Source organism: Temnothorax americanus, unplaced genomic scaffold, assembly GCF_048541705.1.
Source record: "Temnothorax americanus isolate GAGA-0224 unplaced genomic scaffold, ASM4854170v1 Scaffold4, whole genome shotgun sequence".
Lineage (NCBI taxonomy): Eukaryota > Metazoa > Arthropoda > Insecta > Hymenoptera > Formicidae > Temnothorax > Temnothorax americanus.
The window spans coordinates 8,016,184-8,037,216 of record NW_027509547.1 but is presented as its reverse complement, the minus strand read 5'-3'; the positions used below and the strand labels follow the sequence as shown (position 1 = coordinate 8,037,216).

Genomic DNA, 21,033 nt, shown 5'->3' with positions numbered 1-21,033 from the left:
TTATTTGTCACGATTAGAAGTTTAGCCTTTATATTTGTTTTATTCCATATGTTTCGCAAGCCCTTCACCAACCCCTCTCACATAGAATAGGACTATAGAATAGAGATGATCTAACGTTAGCGAGAGAGATTAACGACGTAGCAGCGTAAGTCGAGAGGACAGAAGTTATAAAGGGTTTCTTTAGCTTCGTCGTGGATCGTAGACGATCTATATCGTTTCGCGTAATTTATGTCCGAGATTGCATCAATGTGTCGATGACTACACGAGTACATTCTTCTACTTCTCGATTTCTGCGCACCTGCGCAACGATAGTTCGAACGTCGGAGTCTTTGCGCCGTACCTCTTTTTTTTATTTAGTATTTTTTTTGCTTAGAGCTTGTGTATGGATTAAATAGCATGAGATGTTGGAATGATGTGGCTGGAATGATCTAATTCATCTCCCTATTGCTCACAACAATAATCATCCAGGACCCAAGTGACGTTCGTTTTTTCGTAGGGTAGAGTTTGAGTGATGTTACATATAGATATAGTTTCTTTGCGGTGGAATTTGTACTTGTCATTTTACAATCGATAATTTCTTAATACAAAAAATGCTACTTTAGTAAAAAAAAGATTAGAATAAAAATAAAAAATTCGTAATTATACATAAATACACAATTCAGTTCTATATTACTATAGTATTTCAGTAACGCATATAAATATTTATGGTGGATTTGATTTGTCTTTTTAACTTAAGATCCACATCAGCGATGGGTTACATCACTTCTCAATCATTATTATTGAGAGATATAATTATTGGATTTATTTTCTTTAAGAAAACAATAAAGATATAATTTAAAGTTTGCGAAAATTACAAACTCGCGTCAGCAAGACGTGTGGATATATCCCCTTTGTCAATTGAAATCTAATCTCTGTCTGTCTTTAATCCAGGTGCCAGAGATGAAGGAACGAGAAGATCGCGACTGGAACGGATGGATCGCGATCGAAGCGATCGCATGGATCACGACTACGGCGAGGAGGAACATGGCGTCGATTACGGTAGTGCCTCGAGACGTCGCCAGCAGCAGGACTCGCGTGCTCTTAATGCTATTTAGGAGCTGGGGCCCCGGGGCCTGTCGCTTCAGCGCTGTCCCCACCTGCGCACCACCGCCCTTTAGCGGGCTCGCCTCCCGGTAACGCTACCGAACGCTAGGAAGTGCGCAACGCTACCTCGCGATAAGATCGCTGCGCTCTGTTAGTGGGGCTGTTTCCTGTCGCGCTACTCTATATGCTAAGAAAGACAAGAAGAATACAGAAATCCAGATCGGCTGGACAGCACACGCCACCAACGAATCTGAAAAAAAAGATGCTACCATATATATATCGATTCTATCCGACGCACTCGACGATCTCGAAACCGTCGACGATTCATCTCCGCTTACCTATTCCACCAAGGAACCTCGCTATCGAATACGCTACCTGTTGCCAGCAGCGTGCACGTTAGTCCCGCAAAACGTTTTGTGCTTGCATTTTTTTTATCGCGCTACCCGCGAGGAAAAGTACAAATTAATACGCGAGATTTTATTGCTGTTTAATTAGAGAACAGGATTCAGTTGCAACATAACTGCTGGAAAATTCTTCGGCATGCTCTAAACATGCATCCTATCTTCCGAAAGCTCTTGCATCTGTAATAATACACTACTATATTATAACGCTGCTATTATTTCTTTTTACTCTACTGGATATACTTCAATAACATTCGCGGTCAACTTAATTGTATACTTATACTTTATTAATAATGAATCAACAAAGACGTTTTGATCATAAAACATTTAAAAATCTCTTTTTTACTTCTTCTCTTCTTCTTCTCCTGATATGCTACTGATCACCAGTAGCGTACACATATGGTTGTCAAGATATCTTTAATTCGCCAAATCTAAATCGCTTTATCGTCGGACTGCAAAGAATCGAAAACAGGAGCGCTGTTCCTGAGTATTGCTGAATGAATTTCATTAGCACATTACAAATTCCGCAATTTTTGCATACATTATCTATATATAAAAACATCTTCATCTTCGTACATTACGTCTTCGACAATTAATGCCCCGATTAATATCACGAACGCGTACCACTCTGGCGGTGTCATCCACAATTGCAGAATTATGCTAGTTATTGATCATATACCAACTACCAAACTATTCTCACGCACAAATACCATCGAGATGTACTATCTGATGACGTATATGCTTAAGAGCTCTGCTGTGTTATGTAGAGGGAACATGTCAACCCCCCATCCCCGCTCATTACAACGATTGAGCGTAATCTATGCCAAACGTATCGAATGCTCACCATAATTGCTGGCCACGACAAAATGCACGCATCGTTACGAGATGCACGTTACATGACATCTTTTATGCTACTTTATACGAAAAGAATATAATGTTGTGATATCATTCTGTAATTGAAAATATACACACTTGACTGCATTCGGTACTCCTCGTTAAATACGCTACTCAAAGTCGTTCATGTATTCAATCAAATAGACGCTATGCATTTTTCACGCGAAGTATTGCAAAACTTACTCTCGAACTTTTTTCGAAAGTCTCACATATAATTAAGAAGAAATAACTTGAAACATATTATCTGAACAATTTCAATCTCATTTTCATAATCTAAAATTCTTAACCGAATAATTTTGGAAGTTTGAAATAAATTCTAATCAATTATTATTAATCAGAAATCTTCGTACTCATGTATATACACACATTCTACACATTTATATCTTCGACGGACTCTGTTTATGAATGCGAATTATTTGCCAAACTAAAATTATATTGCGATAACAATGGAGTTATTTTAATATTTACGTGCGATTTTCCAATTAGCGAATTTTTATCGCGAATGCGATAATTATAAGGGTTCGAGCGTAGTTAAACGATCGTTTGAACAAACGATTATTCCAACAGGAGTTCTAAGCCGATTCGAAATAATCTTCCGGTGTCCTTGTCCATCGCAGTATAACGCAGGACAAATTCTCCATTCGCGGAATCAGCTCAACGACACTAGTAGACGCGCGAGACAATCGCGTGGGACGAGGAGACCAAGATAGAAAGTGCACTCGAAACAGAGTTAAGAGAGCCCTGGGGCCTTAAATCCCTGCACCGACTCCTCCCGGGCCCCAAAACCCATGTCTTTATGTCGAATCGGCGATCGGCGATCGACGCGGTATCTAGTATTTCTTATGATCAAGAATAACTGATATCTCTATGAAACGGAGATTTGATTTCTCTCATAGAATTTAATTATAGGAAATGATAATGACCATTATATAACTCCAATTAAAAAAAATTAATTGTCTAGAGGAATGACCTATGATCGGTTGGCCAACTAATTTTATTAATAGCTAAATTAGCTGATAATCAAGACAAAAGAGACCATTAATAAAATTTCGCAGCTGATCATAGATATTTTAATTCGATCGTCGACCGTGATAGCCAATGTAGTCGTCGTAATTTTACAGTCGCTGAGATGCGATTCGCAATGAACACAGCTCGGCAATCTCGAATTTGATTGTAGAAATTGAAGTTCGTCGTCCGATCGCGACGTCGGACGTAGCTGAAGCGATTTTAAGCGATCGACGTTAGTGATACTTGCCACCAATCACGTAATTAAATTAGACAAACTAACGTAGAAACGAGACGTTTTTGATTTACGAGACGACAATGTGGCTCGAGATTAGAAGATATTGATACGCTGAATCCTATGAAAGTTTTCGATTTTGGTCAAGCGCGTCAACGACCTAACACGCCGTTCTATGATGCGTTTATACGTTTTGTTGAAGCTCTTATGCAAAAGTATAACGTGATACACACGTATATTGCACGTGAAAGAAAACGTTTTGTGTACATAATATACATATATACATATAAATTGTACACACAAGTGACTATTCCATCTATATGGTCTATATCACTCGACAAATTTTAATTGAGATAAAGAGAAGATTAAATAAGATTTCGGCGGAGATGTGAATAAAAACACTTGGCTTTTCTATGGATAATTATAGACTGAAATTATAAATATAATTTATAATATAGTATAATTATATTCTTTTTAATACATACGTTGTATCTCGCTCACTTATTATCGGTTTGATATACACTGTTTATTAATTTGCGAAATGTTTGCTTTTTAAACATTTAGTTGAGGCAATTCTAAAAATCTAAATTATTTTTTATGTCAATAAATATTACATATTTTTATTCACATTTCGCACCAACGACGTTATGTAAATACTGTAAGAAGCCTTTAATGAGTGCCGTTCAAGTTTTCACTCATACAGCATCGATACGCTGTGAATCGGCATTTAGCTAAAAAAAAATGCTGGTAATTAAATTATTAATTATGAGTCATGACATTGCTCATCACGGATATCTTGTCGATTTCAATGCGTGGAGCGATCTGTGACAGACTGTGGTGAAAAATAGAAAAAGATCCAATCGTATCGATACATGTTGCAAGCACACACGCGAAACATTTCCCAGTTTAGGATGATACGATTATCCTGTATTTTTGAAGATAAAATAAAAATAACTTGACGCAAATGAAACGTACGAACATCTTAAAGCGTTCTCGCAGCCAAAATAGCTCGGAATAGATCACGGTCATCGGCATGAGACATTATTAATTTAGGATAATTAATCGGAAACTTTTCCTATATATTATACGCGGTGGTGCGTGCAAATACCGCACTTTTGATTAGCGTTATCCTACATTGTGTACGTTGCTGTATAAATTAGCATAAACTAAGCACGGGTAATCTTGAATTGGTTTTTATATTGGTTTTTCAAAGAGAATCGAGTAACGATATATTAGCTGTTTTTTCCTTGGGCGAGGAGAAACTTAGCGGAAGCATGCGATCAGTCGTCTAATGTTAAAAGATTACTTATGTACGCTTGTTTTATTCTAGTCGCCACTCAATTCAAAGAGCGAAAGTATATTTGACACATTTTTTGCGATTGATATATTAATGAAAATCGTAAAATTGTGGTTTGAATATCACATAGATTTTTTGTTTGGTTGGTTGTTTGCTATTTAAAAGTTAGATAGATACGTATATAATCGGCAAAGAATGTTTGAAAATTGGTTTTTATGGTTTAATGGTAATATATAACATACCCTTAATTGGTATCAATTTCCTACATATTTTTTTTACCTTACAAATAAAATTTAAAAAAAAAAGTATAATAAAAACGTTTTTAAATCTTTCATATAAATTTGATAAAAACTTATTCTTGTTAAAGAGAGAAGAAGAGTGAAAGAGTAACCCGTGATATTGAAATATTTAGGAGATTATTTTGCAAATTATTAATACACAAAATTTAATTTTGTCGAGATATTGTATTACATAACATCTTGTTGCAGTCGATGATTGGTACCAATTAAGAACACGTCTGTTGGAGGAAACGCATCGCGAAACACATGATTGATTTGCGTACGCTACGATCATGTGCTATGTTTGTTTGTCTTTTTTAATACTTAATTCTTAGATAAGTATGTATTTATACGGATATCCGTCTCTCTGAAGCATCTCGAAGCTTCGCATGAGATTTGGTGCCGACGCGAATTATCGCGCCAATATTGCTTATCAGTGTTGAGGATGTAAATTTTATCTTAGGAAGAACAATTTTGTAAAAAAGAGTTATAGATATAAATATCTAACGTCGCGCGTTTGAATAAGAAAGTCGAGAGCAGCGGAAGTACCGATTCTTTAATTGAAATTGAAATAAAAAAATAATCGCTGAATCTTCTCGATGTGAAATTTTCGTAACGCATTTCGACGCTATATTTTGAAACGAATTCGAACGCAATACATTTCGAGACGATTAACCACGAAGATCCTTTCGTAGTCCAGATTTGTACATATTAGGTAAAAATACATTTCGTCATGATCGCTGGTGAATCTATATGAAAAATTCACGCTGTTTTTTGCTTCCGTACGACAAGTTCATTTCCCATGTCGAATGAGACCATCCCGAGGAAATGCGAATATATACGAGTATTCTCGGTGTAAAGAAATCCGCTTGATTGACAAATGTGCGGGAGTGCTTATAAGTAGGAGTGGTTTAACGAGCAAGGAAATTTTCAAATATTTGCATTTGCTCCCGAATGAAACATGTGTTATTAATATGATATTAATATACAATATATTTATTATTAAAAAAATTGGCGAATGTAATTTTAATAATCTACTTTAGCATATTTTTATTTTCTCTTCTTTCATTGTTACATGGATTTGTAAATTGTTATAAGGTATGATTTTGTAAGGGACAAATTTAAAGAATATTGGCTAGAATATTTTTGACATTCTTTATAAAAACTTAATATTGTGTGCGTAGAGCTAATTTGTATATTATAGTAAAATTTTGTAAAGCGGTTTTCTGCAGATCGAGAATATCGCTCGATTGGTTGATCGGTTCTGCTTGTTTGTGGACCACGGGTCCGAGCAAAGCCGTGAACTATAGTTATATAGTTGTGCAAGTTGTAATATCTTATAGATATTTTTTAATTGTCAAGATGGAAATTTTTATAATATTTTGTAACTCCTCAGGATATAAGCAGCGATGAAAATTACACACCATGAATATATTGACTCATATACGTACACACATACGCATCTACATATACGGAAACGTTCCTCTAGAGGAAAGTGCATCTGCGGCGAAAATATTTCATTTGAGTTTAAGACTTAGCGGCTTCGATTCACATCCGTTACTTTCCGCATCGTTAATAATATTTCATCTGTGTAGCGCTCAAGTAGCGCCGAGAATTCAGTATGTAGCTTGATGGAAGCGATCCTAAAAATACATCCTTCGATCACAAGTGCTTAGATCGACGCCTCATAGTTTCCGCGTGTAACTACGCGATTGACTCAAGACCTCGTTGGAACGAAAAGTAAGTCGCGTCGTCGAATTTTGAAACGAACAGAATTCTTCGTAGACTAATTTTAATAAAATTTTTAAATCATTGTCTCTGTGAAATTATATTTATATGTAAAATAAATTTTGAATATCTTTTATTTTGCGATATTTGGAATCAAATAGTAACATTTTAGATTAATTTGTGTCACGAAAGCATCGTGCGCACAAATTATCCAATGAGAATGTAATCTTACTATTTTTTTAACTAATTCTTTTTCGAGATTCGGCGACTCGATCGAATGACTTGTACAGAATGCATTAACGCATAGAGAGAGCCCCGTCGTCTAGGCATTATGTTAGATAAGAAGCTTTGACTAATCGAGGGATGATCATATAGGCGAGGCGAAACACTGAAAGTCGAATTGGGAACATACGAATTTTTTCTGAAGACTAAAATGATTCTACGAGTATCGACGTTAGGTGAAAGAGACGAAGGCTGGAAATACGATGAATCGGATGAATCTTCGATGTTGTACTTGTTGTACGAATTGTGCGCGTGTAGGGCGCGAACTGACCTGATAATTGCGTGGGATTTGGTTCGTTGGCTCGCACTGTGTGCATGCGTAGGAATAATTATTCGCTTAGTTAGCTAATTACGGCATTCGTATCATCGACAGGTGCTCCCTAGTCGCTCTCACGCGATCGATGCGCGTCCGCTCGCAAAGTTATATGGATCCAGATATTTATTTGTTGAAAAGGAAAAAGAGAGTTTAACGGTTGATTGATGCTGTTTGATTGTATCGATAATTAAAACGACGATTGCTTGTAAACGACTAAGTATTTTGTCGCACCGTGTGCACGCGGATTTGTAAGACGATGGGGGAGGAAGAGATCACTTCTAAGCTTCGAATACGATCAGATCGGTAATCTCGAAGCTATTCGCGGATCTACGTTTGACTTTATACAACGTGCGCAGGGATGTAAAATTTTAAACGGATTCATCGTGGCGGAGTCGTCGACGACGGTCACTATTGGATTGTCGTAACGATGGATTGCGGGAACGATCGAGAGACCTCTTCGGGACGACGAGTAATTTCCGTTGATATAGATTACGCGCTAGGATAGCTCTTGAACGCTAATTATTTGATTAATATCTATGGCGCGTATATTTGTAGAGTAATTCTAGTCGCAATCGCAATTAGCGGTGAGTAAAATAAGAATTTCATTATACGCGACTGCAGATTTTTTAAATATGTTTTAAGATAGGACGACTTGTAATTGTTGCGGTAAACATTGTGGATTTTTATTAGTCACTTTGTAGCTTGTAATGCTGTTAATGCGCCGAGTCGTCGACGACGATTTCCCTCGTTCGTCCCATCGACGTGTTCACTGAATGTAATCCCATATGGTTGGAAGGTCCAAATGAGGATTGAGCACAGGCCTTAGGTGCTCTCGCGGTTGAAGACAACGCGAGGGTGACATTCGGCCGATGCAAATCCCCTCAGTATGCTTAAAATACTGCGAAAAATGCCTGTCCTTGTATCGAGGCTTACGGCGTAATATTGTTGACGGTATAATGTGGTTTCGAAAGTATATCTATATAGCGAAAAGAGGAAATGCGGTGTAAGACTGCTACGGCGTTACGTATCGGCCCGAATCGACGTGACTCTTAAATTTTGACTCTTAAATAAGTATAAATTAAGATAAATTTTATTAAAATCAATGATAATTTAAAATCGTCTAATTAACATATTGCGAAAAGTATATTCTACGTTTAGATATCATTAATTTGTAACCTTCTATGAATACTTAAATATGCAGTTTTTATAGCTTTTTTCATAAATCTGCGTCTTTAATTAGTAGTCGTTTAAAACAGAAAGTGGTTTCTAAATAAATATTAGTAGCTTGTATTATCATAGCTTCCTCAGAGATACTAGTAGTGTATTGTTGAAGAGTTGAAACTTATCGCGCATGCATGTATCGCGAGAGACGAGCGTCAATTCGGGCCGACTAGCGCTTGTACGAGGATTAGATGCAATTCTGTCGCGTGTGTAGGAATCGTGTCAAAGGAATGATAAACTTCGTGCACGCGCGAGCGTCCTCGATAATTCCCTTTCGTGGCTGGTTCGTCGGATCAAAGATTTTTCTCTGTGTATATTATCTATATTATTGTCACACAAATGCGCGATCAGTGCCGCCCACTGATAAACACGCAGTTGTTTCAGCACGTGGCAGAATGCTCCACGTGATCCACCCCGCGATCCATCCGTTTTCCTTGAGAAGAGAACTTTATTTCACTATATTGTTGCACCGATAATGAAGAAAGCGAGAGAGAGAAAGAGAGAGAGAATGAGAGAGAGAGAAAAAAAAGAGAGATAAAATATTTGTAAGCTGCGTTGGATTGTGTCAATCACATTAATATTATTCGATTGTACATCTAATTGTAATGATCGCAAGATGGATGCAAAGTGGATCAAGAAAAGAAGAGAGAGAAAGCGAGAGAATATAGGCATGCGTGCGTGAGCGAGCGAACGAGCAAATGAGAGAATTATGGCTTGCGTATAATGCGTGCAGTTGTTCGAAGACGAAATTGAGACGTCTAATTAACGAGATATTGTAAATTGTTCTATAGCAAATGAAAAAATGCGCTACGGCCGTTGCAACGCGCTCTTCGAGAGTCCACGAGTAAATGCGGACGACATCTTTCTTCCCACTGAAATATCGAACTATTAAGATCCCGTGTGAGCCTGTTTCGGTGACTTTCGAGGGACGAGCTGCTCTGATCGTTTCGATGTTGATATGTCAATGCTGTGATGTTATCCTTTGAAATTAAACAAGAAAGGAGTATATTTCCAGCCCCCTGACACGCCCCACCTACTTACCGATCCCTGTCCCCCTTGCCCTTTATTTCCAAAAAGATCCTGCAACAGGACTGCAAAGACCTTGAGATACCAAATATTTCTATTATTGTAATTCCGCATAGCCCTTAAAATAGTTAGATTTTAATCGTAATTAATGTAAAGATTATTATTGTTATATCTCAGTGATTCTTTCCTTCGCCAGTGATGTCTCGGAGAGACGAAAAGCGAAAATATAAGAACGAGGAACACGCGAGGAAGTACATTTTATAATGTCGTCATAGCGGACGGCCGATCGATTCTCTCCCGCATGTCACTGGTACCCGAATACGTCATTTGTCGCATTTGTAAATAAAAATTTTTATCATCACATGACACCGAAACGCGTTGTATTCTCCCCTAAACTATATCATCCCCCATCAATCGAAAAGTATTTTGATGAAACAATGTAGTCGAATACGCGTGAAAAATAATGGAAAGAATATATTTACTGTAACAACAGATAAAAACTTTCATCATAGAGAAGGAAAATAGAATAATTGTATCATGTATTATAATTAGAGTGCTAAAGCTTGTGAGATTTCATTGTGAGCCTTTCTAATTGTTATTTACGTAAAATTGCTGTGCGCAGTTGTTAATCTAGTTTTTATTTTATTTTATATTATTATAATATTTTATATATATATATATATATATATATATATATATATTATTTTATATTATTATAGAAATAACACATTTCAGATCAGTAAAATGGCTCATTGTGAAATTTCATAAACCTATATACTCTAGTTACAATCGTATACTTAGGCGAAATAAAAACATAGAGACTGACTTAGGACACATGAATCATTATTCGATATTCTCTCCTATAAAATATAAACGGACAATACAAAAAGATATTTACACTCTACGTAGGTACATTAATTCGACACATAAGTATGACGCGAAATCATGTTCCATCGACGCACATCGTTACGCTGACGATATACACATCAAAGACTCCTGTAGATAAATGCACATTCGGCTGCCGTATTCGACACACGCGCGTGTTAGTCTATACTTTTATATACGTATCATATCGAGAAGCTCTTTGGTAATAAAATATATTAAACGCACTGCAGTGAAAAAATATAGCTTGATTTTCATTTCCTCCGTATGGGAACAAGGAAGTCGTGTGAATCACCATTATCGCGAAGTAACTTCTGAAATATTTCGAGCAGTTTCATATGTCGATTCAATGCGATAAGATTGTTTGCCTTTGCGATAGCGAAAGAAATACGTTTACAATCGTAACCATCGACACCAACTCGCTTGACGTACTGTAAATTACATTTCTGTAATCACAAGCAATTGCAAGAGGAACGATAAGTATATTACGTACGTTATTGAAAGCGGTTATTACCATTTCTCGCGGTAATTCTAATCAACGCGATAACGGCGAGTGTTACTTAAATATTTTCCGCCTGTAGCGCTTACATGTAAGAGATATACGTCCGGCATCCTGCCTCTAGCCGGATTGCACGAAATTTTGGATAGATTAAAATGTTAATAATTTAAAACCTTTTTTAAGTGAGCTTAACTAAATGCCTTTTACATATTTTTTTTACATTACATAAATAAATAATAATATTTCTGTTCTAATTAATCGTTTCTTGCGCATTTAAAATTGCTCTACGCAAGCGAATCTTATTTTCGAACTGTATATGCAATCACGTTCTTATTGAATTTATCTATCGACTAATTTTATAGAAAATATAAAACAATTTATTATCAAGGTATCGACTGGATATTTCTTTTTCGAACGTAAAAAGAAATGTTTATAAAAATTATCATAATCTAATGTCAGGCTTGGTAAACACTATGTATACGTTTTTATGAATACAGGACATATTATTTTTATATGTATAGATGTATCTATATATCTAAAATTTTATACAACTACCTTTGGTACAATTTCCCTCACTACTAACTAATATCGTAAATTCTCTTTGTTCAGTGTTATCAGCCTTTGATCAGCTGAAATACAAAACGGCAAACGAGCATTTAACTTTGCAATTTAATTTTTTTTGAATTTTGTTCAGGAAACTTCTATTATATTGAACATCGCAAAGCCACTAAAAATTATCATGTATTTCTTTATACAAGTTTCTTTAATGAGCTTCGTCGAGCTATTACAACAAAATTAATCAAAAGGAAGAACAATGGTAGATTAAATCTAATCTGTGACAAGAAAGGCAAGTTATCTTCTTTAATAAAAATTGATGGTACACGTTTGCTCGCGCCTCATAGTGCTCATAATATTTGATGTCTAAATATTACATACGAAGACAAATTCTATCGAACAGTCGCAACGTATGTTTTCTCGTATCTCCAACGAGTCTCTGGTAACTCTGACCGTTTCGCGGGGTGAACCTTTGTGATCAATGTAGCTCCTATTCTAACTTCGATCGTGCTTACGTGAGTTCGTTAACGATTCGGTCTTTATATAAAAAGATAATTTTCGTAATCGGCGTAGGAGGAGGCAGTCACGACGTGTTTCGACGAGAGCGGCGTCGACGGGACGCTCTGCGGGAATTGCTGTAACCGCGGCAGCTGCACTTGCGGAAGATCCGTTCCGTGGGACACGACGATTCGCGACGTCTGACTGATGGAGCCTAATGACGATGAGTGTTGCTGATCCCGATGGATGATATTGTTGTTGTTGTTGTTGTTGTTGTTGTTGTTGTTAGCGGTGACGCTAGCTTTTCCAGCGAGATGATGCAGGCTCAAATGATTGTTGTTTTCGATTCTCGGATTGTAGTGGATAGGAAGACTATCGTGGAGATTCAGCCTCGACATCGCCATAGTTATGCTTGAGTCCGACGCCCACATACTCTGAAACGACGACGCCGGATTGTGTAACAGATTTGACTTTCTATTAAGCTCTTATGAATAATTCTGATGACAGCGTAATTACACGGATTGGATTTTACGACTACGATTTCTTTGTTTGAGTGCGCAATGTCTCACACTATTTGCTTCTTAAAGATTGATGGTACAGACGACGCTGAAGCTGATTCACTGCATGAGACATTAGCATTAGCTCTTTATAGACATAGCATCATAAACAATGAACTATGCATTTTCTTTCGCGAATATGTTCTTCAAGTATACGAAGCGTAATATAAAAAATTATGTCATTTTGGCCAAGAACAATTTTGAAAAATTGCATTAGTTACTAAATAAAGAAATTTATCTGTCATGATACCTTCCGCCTATGCTGGTTATAATCTGGATTGCGCCTAATGCGAAGATGTCGATCCGCGCTGGTCCACCGTTGTGTGACCTTGAGTGGGGAGTCGTCGGGGTGTAATTTCCTTTGGTACTCTTCACCTTCGCAGACCTCGTAGAGAGAGAATTGCTCCACCGGTTCCTTGGAATTATAGCAACTCAGCAACATCTGGATCAACTCGTCTACGGTGGTCTGCTCCGAGACCAAAAGACTCTTGTACTTAGACTGCGAACAATAAGCATTGAGTTTGCTCTCAATTACTGCAGTGCAGACTGAAATTTCTTCGAATATAACAGTTTTATTATCGTGTAAGTGCTCCGAAAGAATTTCAATTTTAGATTTAAATACATTTTTTATCTCTAAAAGTAGAAATGTTAGTTTCTAAAATAGAAAATATACATTATGTTATATCCCGGTTATATCTATAATTTACAAATGTTAAATATATTTCTTATTTTTGTTGAACCATTACTTAAGTCTAAAATAGGGAATATATTATGCAGAGCAATTTACAATTTATTATAAGTTACAAGTTTCTTTTATGAAAATTCTTTTTACATGAACTACATTTCATATTAAAGTTCAGTTTATTAATATTGTAGTCTGTTACGTCTCTATTATACAAGAATAAATATATATTTACCCCGGACATGAGTGCGCTGTCGTATATTTTGACGAGTCCGCCACGGTGTGTCTGCAACGAAAACCTGCAAACAAGAAGGAAACATACCTACGTAAGCAAACACGTTTACGCATCCGAGATTCCACGACATCGACGGAGGAGTCGGTGAGTTCAAAGGGCACCAATGAGCGTTATTTTTATGTAAAAGCACGGGTTTGCGCCGGGGAGACAAACGCTCTCGTCCTGTCCTATTATACGCGTACAGTCGCGCCGGAAGTTTCAAACTACCAAGAAAACATCAGTCGCGTCGAGATTCCTTCGCAAATAAACCGTTCCAATTGTCAAAGAGCTACAGCGACTATTTCTTCTTTACAAGCTGAATTGTAATAATATTTTTCACGCACTATAATGCCGTGTCATGTTGCAACTTCTGCGCCTTCGGCGCGCGTGGAATCTTAAAAATGTCCTCGTGCTCTTGCCAACGATCTGTGATCTGTGACATTTACAGCCGAGACCGCTGGCGCTGTCAAAATTCCATAAATTCCGTTTTGTTTCGCAATCGAATATTCATATTTACATTCCCCGCGAACCGTATATCAAGGATTTACAGCGACCCACGCGACCACTTGCGTCCAAGAATTATATCGTTGAGCGACGCGGAGGACGTCGACCATTGTTAAGCTCGTGCTTGGCGGTCCGCGGGATGCGTTTATGGTCGCGAGCCCTGAAATTACGTCACGAAGCCGACCGAAACCGAAAGGGCCGGTGGTCAAGTACACAGGCAAGGCGAGGAACGTACTTGGAATCGCCGCGAGGATGGCAGGACTGCAGGACGGCTGGCCTCGCGTCCTCGTCGAGCGGCAGGGTGGTACGCACATTGGCCCTCCTCACGGTCACCTCCATGGTCAGATAAAACAACCGGGGGTCGCGGTGTCGCATGCGATACTTGTTCAGAAGGTTTTGCACAACCTCGCGACAAGTCGTCTCATAGGTGATGCTTAGGGTCTTGTATTCGATGTCCGGTCGCAGGCAGTTGGCGTAGACCTTGATGGTGGTCTGTAAAGAAAATTTTTGATTTCCCATTAATATGAATATTTATGTAATTTGAATTATTTTTGTTTTATCATCAGTCTTTCTAATTAAGATGATCGCAGAACAGCCATATTGTAAACTTATAACTTATAACTTAGTTTACAGTTCATAAGAACCACACACACACAAATCATGTTAGAACTTTAATAATATATTAATAAATGGCCAGTTGGGTCGAATAAAACCGTCCCCTTTATAAATATTTATATCAATAATTTAATCCTTTTATAGAGCTACCTTAGAAAAAAACATTAATGACTCGCTCTTGTCGGAAAATACGTTATAAAGGGGTAGGAAGAAGTCCTTTTCGTTTTAAGTTAAATTCAGTAGCTCAGGAAGGCGAGACGTTCTGGCGTTTTGGCGACCGGTACAATAAAAAAGCTCCAAAGAGACGCAGGCCTTGACAATTAGTCCATAATTAACTCGGGGACAGACTTTGCCACGCGCGCGGCATAAAACGCTATCAACCCCTCCGATATGACTGGTTATGCAGGGATGCGCGCACCGAAAATAAACCAGACACCAGATCACCCCGTTCGCAGATGCCACCGCGCGCACGCATACGCTAACATTCACACATATAATACATCCGCTAGCCGGATTTATGCGGATTTAGAATAACAGATGTATCTTCGTGTAAAACAGAATTTATATTGAGACTAAAAAGACGTACATATATAGAAAGGCAGGATCCATAAAATTATTCATTTTTTTTTAAATAAATAATTTCGTTACATTAAATAGTGCAAAACTTATTATACCCTATTACTAATCACTGTATTTATATACAATTTTTTTTGTTTAAAAAATTTTCCATATTTAAATCATTTTTTTAAACAAACACTTCAGTTAAAAATGTTAGTATCCTCATAAATAATAGTATACTCATCTTCAAAATGAGTGATAACTGAATCTAACTTTCACACCTCCAGCATTAAGAGCGTTCAGGTACCAGTGTCACAAATCCAGCGGCGTCAGGTTGGGTGTCGCGAACACGTGTTCACACGTAAAGGGATCTTCCCTCGAAACACGAGTTTTCGTCGAGATTTTACGAGTCGGTTGTGCGCTTTTATCACTCTGTCGAAAGTCCTTTGACCCGAAACACGCCTTACGAACATACATATATATATGTTCGAACGATCTTGCACGTTCATCTGAGAAAGGTGATTTCGTCAAAGCTCGTATAAATTAAAATCGTCGCAGGAAACCGGAACCTGTGTTACAAAATCCAGTCCGGATCCGGCTGAGTCTCTCTATCGTGCGAAATAAGCACGTTTCAATGACAATCGTGGGATTACACTTCCAACGCGCTTATTACAACAATGGCGTTTCATTGCGTACTGGCGCAATCGCGTATTGTAAGTTGAATCCGTTATTATATTACATTTCGTCTTATTGTGTAATGTCATGGCGGATCCTTGAGGGAAGATTCGACACCGCCGAGGACAGATTTACAATTTCATGACTAAAAGGAAAATTATTCGCAACATTTATAATCTGGATTTTAAGACAAAAACTATATCGAAAGAATCTTGATTAACAAAGAATACAAATGTAAAAAATGTTCTTTTCTATACATTTTTATTATTTGTTAGCGCGCTTGTAAAAAGAAAAATATACAAATCGGTATAAATTGGCTTCGAAATTCTCGGTGGAGTTTTACGATAACCACGAATCGATAGGGAAACATCGAGCCGGGCCTAACAAGTGGCACCCTAACGAAGCTGAAGATACACAGCGTTGGTGTAAATATACAACGCCTGGTATCCTGCAGAAAGATTTCCATCTCGCCAGTAAACTTTGCACGTTTTCGCAGAAATATTTTCGCATGCGTAGATGTAACAAGATTTCTGATTCAGCTAATTTTGTTAGAATTCCAATACTCTGACGTTAATACTGTTTATGCGAATTGTTTCAGTGCGCATGTACCTATCTTTGCAGAGTTCTTTTTTCCTACACCGCATCCGGGCGAGGTACAAAGATCGTTCTGAATCATACATTCTAAGTATGCCAATGACAGTTTTTTTCCTTTTAAAATTCTTAAGCAAATAATATATAAAATTTAATTTATAAAGGAGATACTTATTAATATCGTAAAATAAATTAAATTAGAACAGAGTCCAAATATATTACATACAAAATCAATATCTGGTTTATAATTTAATCTCAAGAAACAGCTTTTTAATTAATCTACTAAAAACGAAATGAAAATATCGTAAACGCAAATTTTAAATATTACCCATTAAAAATTAATCACGACAGAAGTCACTTTACTGAAAACCGCATCGAGGATCGTCTGATGAAGACAGTCGATCGAGCATGTTTTCATCTGACTGGCGGCTAATGAAAGGGAAAATAACGCGGGAGCTAGGAGGAGGCATGTGAGTGTGAAAGCGAGGCCTGTGCCTCGTCAGGATCGAGAAGGACATACGACACTTCGTTACGAGCGGTAGACTCCAATATCTCGCACCCGCTTATACAGGGCGGACGGAAATACGTCTCGAGATATTTCGGTTCGATGTTTCTTCGAGTTGAAGAGTATTGCTTGCGTATGTAGATTGACACCGTCCGTCAAAACTGCCGCCTCAATTTCTATCTAGCCGTAACTACCGAGTTATAACATCGGTACTTGACACACCAAGAAGAAATTAAAAAATATAATCAAACATACTTTCTTATTTTGCAACTTATTTTATTGTATCTCAACTTACGTAACCGAACTTAAAAAACACTTATTTGTTCTCCGAAATATATATTCATACCTCGGTTGGGGTTCGCTCAACGTGCAATTCACCTTGCATAACGTGCGTGATGATATCATCGTCCGCTATTTATAAAACCGCGCACGAGGGGGATTTTGATAACACGTAGACTGACTTTTCGTGCCCTTGATCTTACGTTACAGCCGGTAATAGGATGCAGCGGGTATCTTTGCCATTGAGATAATGGCAGCTACCAGCGTGCATCACATTAACTTAGAATATATATGTGACGAGAGATATTAAAAGACAATAAAAGATATTAAATTTGTCAACAGTCTCTTATAATCAATCTGCATGATTATTATTCAAATACCATACGCTACCATATCATACGATTATGATACGCGAATAATTCTTATTAACGTAAAATCATTATATTCACCATAAAATTTGAAATTTCTTGAAAGTAATAAAAACTCTTTTTCTGCATGCGTTACGGTATTCTAAGTTTCTCGTTATTCAAGTTCTATGAATCTACAGATCGGTTTAATCGATTGCCTTTTAAAAGGAATCATAATTATACATCGGAGGTAGGTTGTCCGACGACTTCGCTTTTTTTTCTACTCATTAATTGGTTAACGACGGATTCTATACACGAGGAAAACAGCTATATTTTTACATCGCCCTAAAAACTCGTTCTGTAAATCGAAGCTCTAATAGGAAAGCCAGCTTGAGGAATTCGAAGAAGCGGAGGAACTGGAGGAAGCCTCGAAATTTAGCCGGTAATACGCCATATCGAGCACGCGATGCGACAAAAAAATAAAGCGTATATAGAACGGAATAGCGCGGGCGCCATATGTCACGGGATGCCGTCGTAATGAGGGGGGCCAATTTAGCCGGAATCCATAAAAATCTCGAACTTGCCCTTCGCGTAGGAAGAACGTCGGTGGATATACAGTTTAGAACTTTTGTGTCGTTAATTGTACAGTCAAAACCGCGGTAAATCAGCCATTGCCTTCTTGGACTTCTGCCGCCTTCCCGTTCTGATTCGTCCTGTTCTGCCAGCAGCTCATTGGCGCTCTAAATATAGTCGCCTTTATCGTAAGTTTATCGTTATCGGCTCAGTTCTCAACGTGCGCTTCGAAACGTCACCCGTTATAGGTATCTCCATTTTGGAGCAAGGTAAGCGACACCTTTCAACGCGGAAACGCTCTTAAGTTTGCCTTTTTTTCTAATTAATAGATTATTTCACTTCTATGCGTAATGAGTTTAAGATATTCATTCAAGTTCATTTCGATGTTTTCATAAGTATCACTTTATATACGTATATCCTAATAATTACTTATCACTTTTAATTGATGTAAATGTTACAATTCACTTATAACGGTATAATTGTATATATATATATATATATATATATATATATATATATATAATAACTGTGTGATATAATTAAATTATCTGATAAAAATTAATATGTTCAAGCATTAACTTTAAAATATTAATCCATCTATTCTGAGACCCCTTATATTAAATATAAATAGGGGAGAGAGTGACGTCTGGATCGACTCACTAAGTCATATTGTCCTTAATGCGTGTTGTCTCTCGCATGGCGCCGTCTATTTATAATATTTGTTCTTCAGTTTTGAGATAAGAGATAAGCGACGCCGACGCGGTGTCCCGCTCGAGCGGCAATCGAGTTAAATAGTAAAAAAGAATTGTATTTAATGATAAGTCCCGCCGTGTTTTACTTGAAAATTGCAAAATCAATCGATAAATTATGGACAGCGGTCCGCGTGTCATCACACGCCAGACTCTCCGTGATATTGTGTGTAATGTGAGGTCACGTTCAATTGCTCGAATCGCGATAGTGTCGCAAATTATGCGCCTGCTTGCTCCACGTGGAACTATATATGCTGTAGAAATCCGTATAATCTCTCAGCATTTCTACGCTTTAATTATGAAACTTTATTGAAAGTATTATCATTATTTTTTTATTCTTTTTGGCGAGATAAAAATTTGTAAATTGCAATTGTACATCAGAAATATTTATTTACGTATATATTTTCTAAATATTTATAAGTAAACTTAAATAATTAAGTGACTTGTGCGTTAATATCTTTCAACAAAGTCTCAAAAGACAGTCCATGCACTCCAACGGATATTCATTAATGTGTGAGTCATAATTTATCTTAAATTAAAAGTTAAAGTTAAAATATTAAGCGATATCGCGGGTACCCTGTAGATTCGGCGTATTTGAGATGGACGGCGTTCGTTTCGTTCATTTCCATATGCAACTCCACGTAACCCACAAACAGCGCGGATTCAATGGCTACCGCTAGTGTCCCAGGTAGGAGGCCGGTGCATAATAAATTTCTTATCCCGGCGCTCCATTGAATCCTGCGTCTCCTCTTTCATGCGTGGCACGTGCTTTTCGGCCCTCAGCTGCCATTTTTCCTCGTGAAGTCTTCAGGTACCGTCGTTATTCGAGCACGTGTCCCCTCTCGATTATCCTCCTCTCGGCTTCCGGTCGGGGAAAGGGCTCGGAGAACGGGCGTAAAACAAAAACTCACTTCTAAACGGAGAGAAAAACGCTTTGCGCTGTGTGCCCCGCTTAAAGATTCTGGGGTGTTACGAGAATAATTATCCAGGTGGTTCAGTGAGCATCACGTTGCGGTTTAGAAGCGTAAAACCGATATTTCTAAATTCAGAAGGTTTACTTTATATTGTGTGTAGTCTCTTTCTCATAATTATTTTTAATTATTACTTCTCTTATTATCCTTGTCTTTACATCGGTACAAAAAGATATGTAGCATAATTTAATTAATTTCTTAGAAAACCGCAGATGCTTTAACGCTTTAAAGAAGGATAGATTACAGGTGATAATTTTTATCTATATATATAATTAGAATATCCATTTTTGTTTGTCTGCGATCAGTAATGAAAATGATATCTATGAACACCTGCAACACGCTCCAACAAAAGCTTTTGCTGATCGCACATAATTTGACCAGCATGCCGCGCGGAACTGCCACCTTGAACATTGTCAGCAGATAATATAGGATTTCAAGTGTCATCGGCTTTAATTAATTCAAATCATACGACACTCTCATCGTCGATAAGGCGTAACCTCTCGCGCTGTTGTTGCACGCGGACAATATCGATAACACTGTTCTGAGAGTGTCTGTTAACTGTAATTGAAATTGCTACCCAGTGCGTATAGTTGCAGTCGCACATTCAATTAGACGACCGACTACAATTAAATTCAGCCAGTCCCCATATAATTTCTTACAATCCACGCGATCTCGACAAACTGCTCGTTATGTTAATTAATCCCACGCGATCTCTCTGTCGCAGTCATTAAATTCAGAGCGTTGCGATTGATTCCCCGAGCAACAATAATCGTCACTCTCTCCATTTTCCCGGATCTCACGTACATAAATCGTCCTTTCAGGATCATTCGCCGATCCAGCGATCCGCGAGATTGCGTATCGCGGATCCGTTGAGAAACCTCTCCGCGGATATCTCCTATTGCGGGTTCTTACTTTCGCGCCACTTTCCCGACGCGAGACAATGCTCGCCACGA

At 37.7% G+C, this 21,033-nt stretch overlaps 2 protein-coding genes across 15 annotated transcripts in view; one reads left to right on the top strand and one right to left on the bottom strand.

Annotated features, from left to right (window-relative positions):
- The window catches only part of Ca-beta (Calcium channel protein beta subunit), a 96,889-nt gene extending 86,757 nt beyond the window's left edge, over positions 1-10,132 (top strand). For 10 of the 13 annotated variants that reach the window (XM_077415632.1, XM_077415631.1, XM_077415630.1 and 7 more), the window contains one exon: positions 931-10,132. In XM_077415632.1, coding sequence (XP_077271758.1) covers positions 931-1,094 — 164 coding nt within the window. In that variant the 3' untranslated portion in view covers positions 1,095-10,132. The remainder of the gene's footprint in view (positions 1-930) is intronic. The other 3 variants (XR_013258421.1, XM_077415633.1, XM_077415634.1) reach the window with 3 other exon arrangements.
- A 1,997-nt stretch (positions 10,133-12,129) lies between these two features.
- Rau (RA domain-containing protein rau) overlaps positions 12,130-21,033 on the bottom strand; it is a 62,710-nt gene continuing 53,806 nt past the window's right edge. For both annotated transcript variants that reach the window (XM_077415641.1, XM_077415640.1), the window contains exons 3-6: positions 14,453-14,709; positions 13,675-13,738; positions 13,008-13,256; positions 12,130-12,634 (exon numbers count right to left, since the gene is read on the bottom strand). In XM_077415641.1, coding sequence (XP_077271767.1) covers positions 12,242-12,634; positions 13,008-13,256; positions 13,675-13,738; positions 14,453-14,709 — 963 coding nt within the window. In that variant the 3' untranslated portion in view covers positions 12,130-12,241. The remainder of the gene's footprint in view (positions 12,635-13,007; positions 13,257-13,674; positions 13,739-14,452; positions 14,710-21,033) is intronic.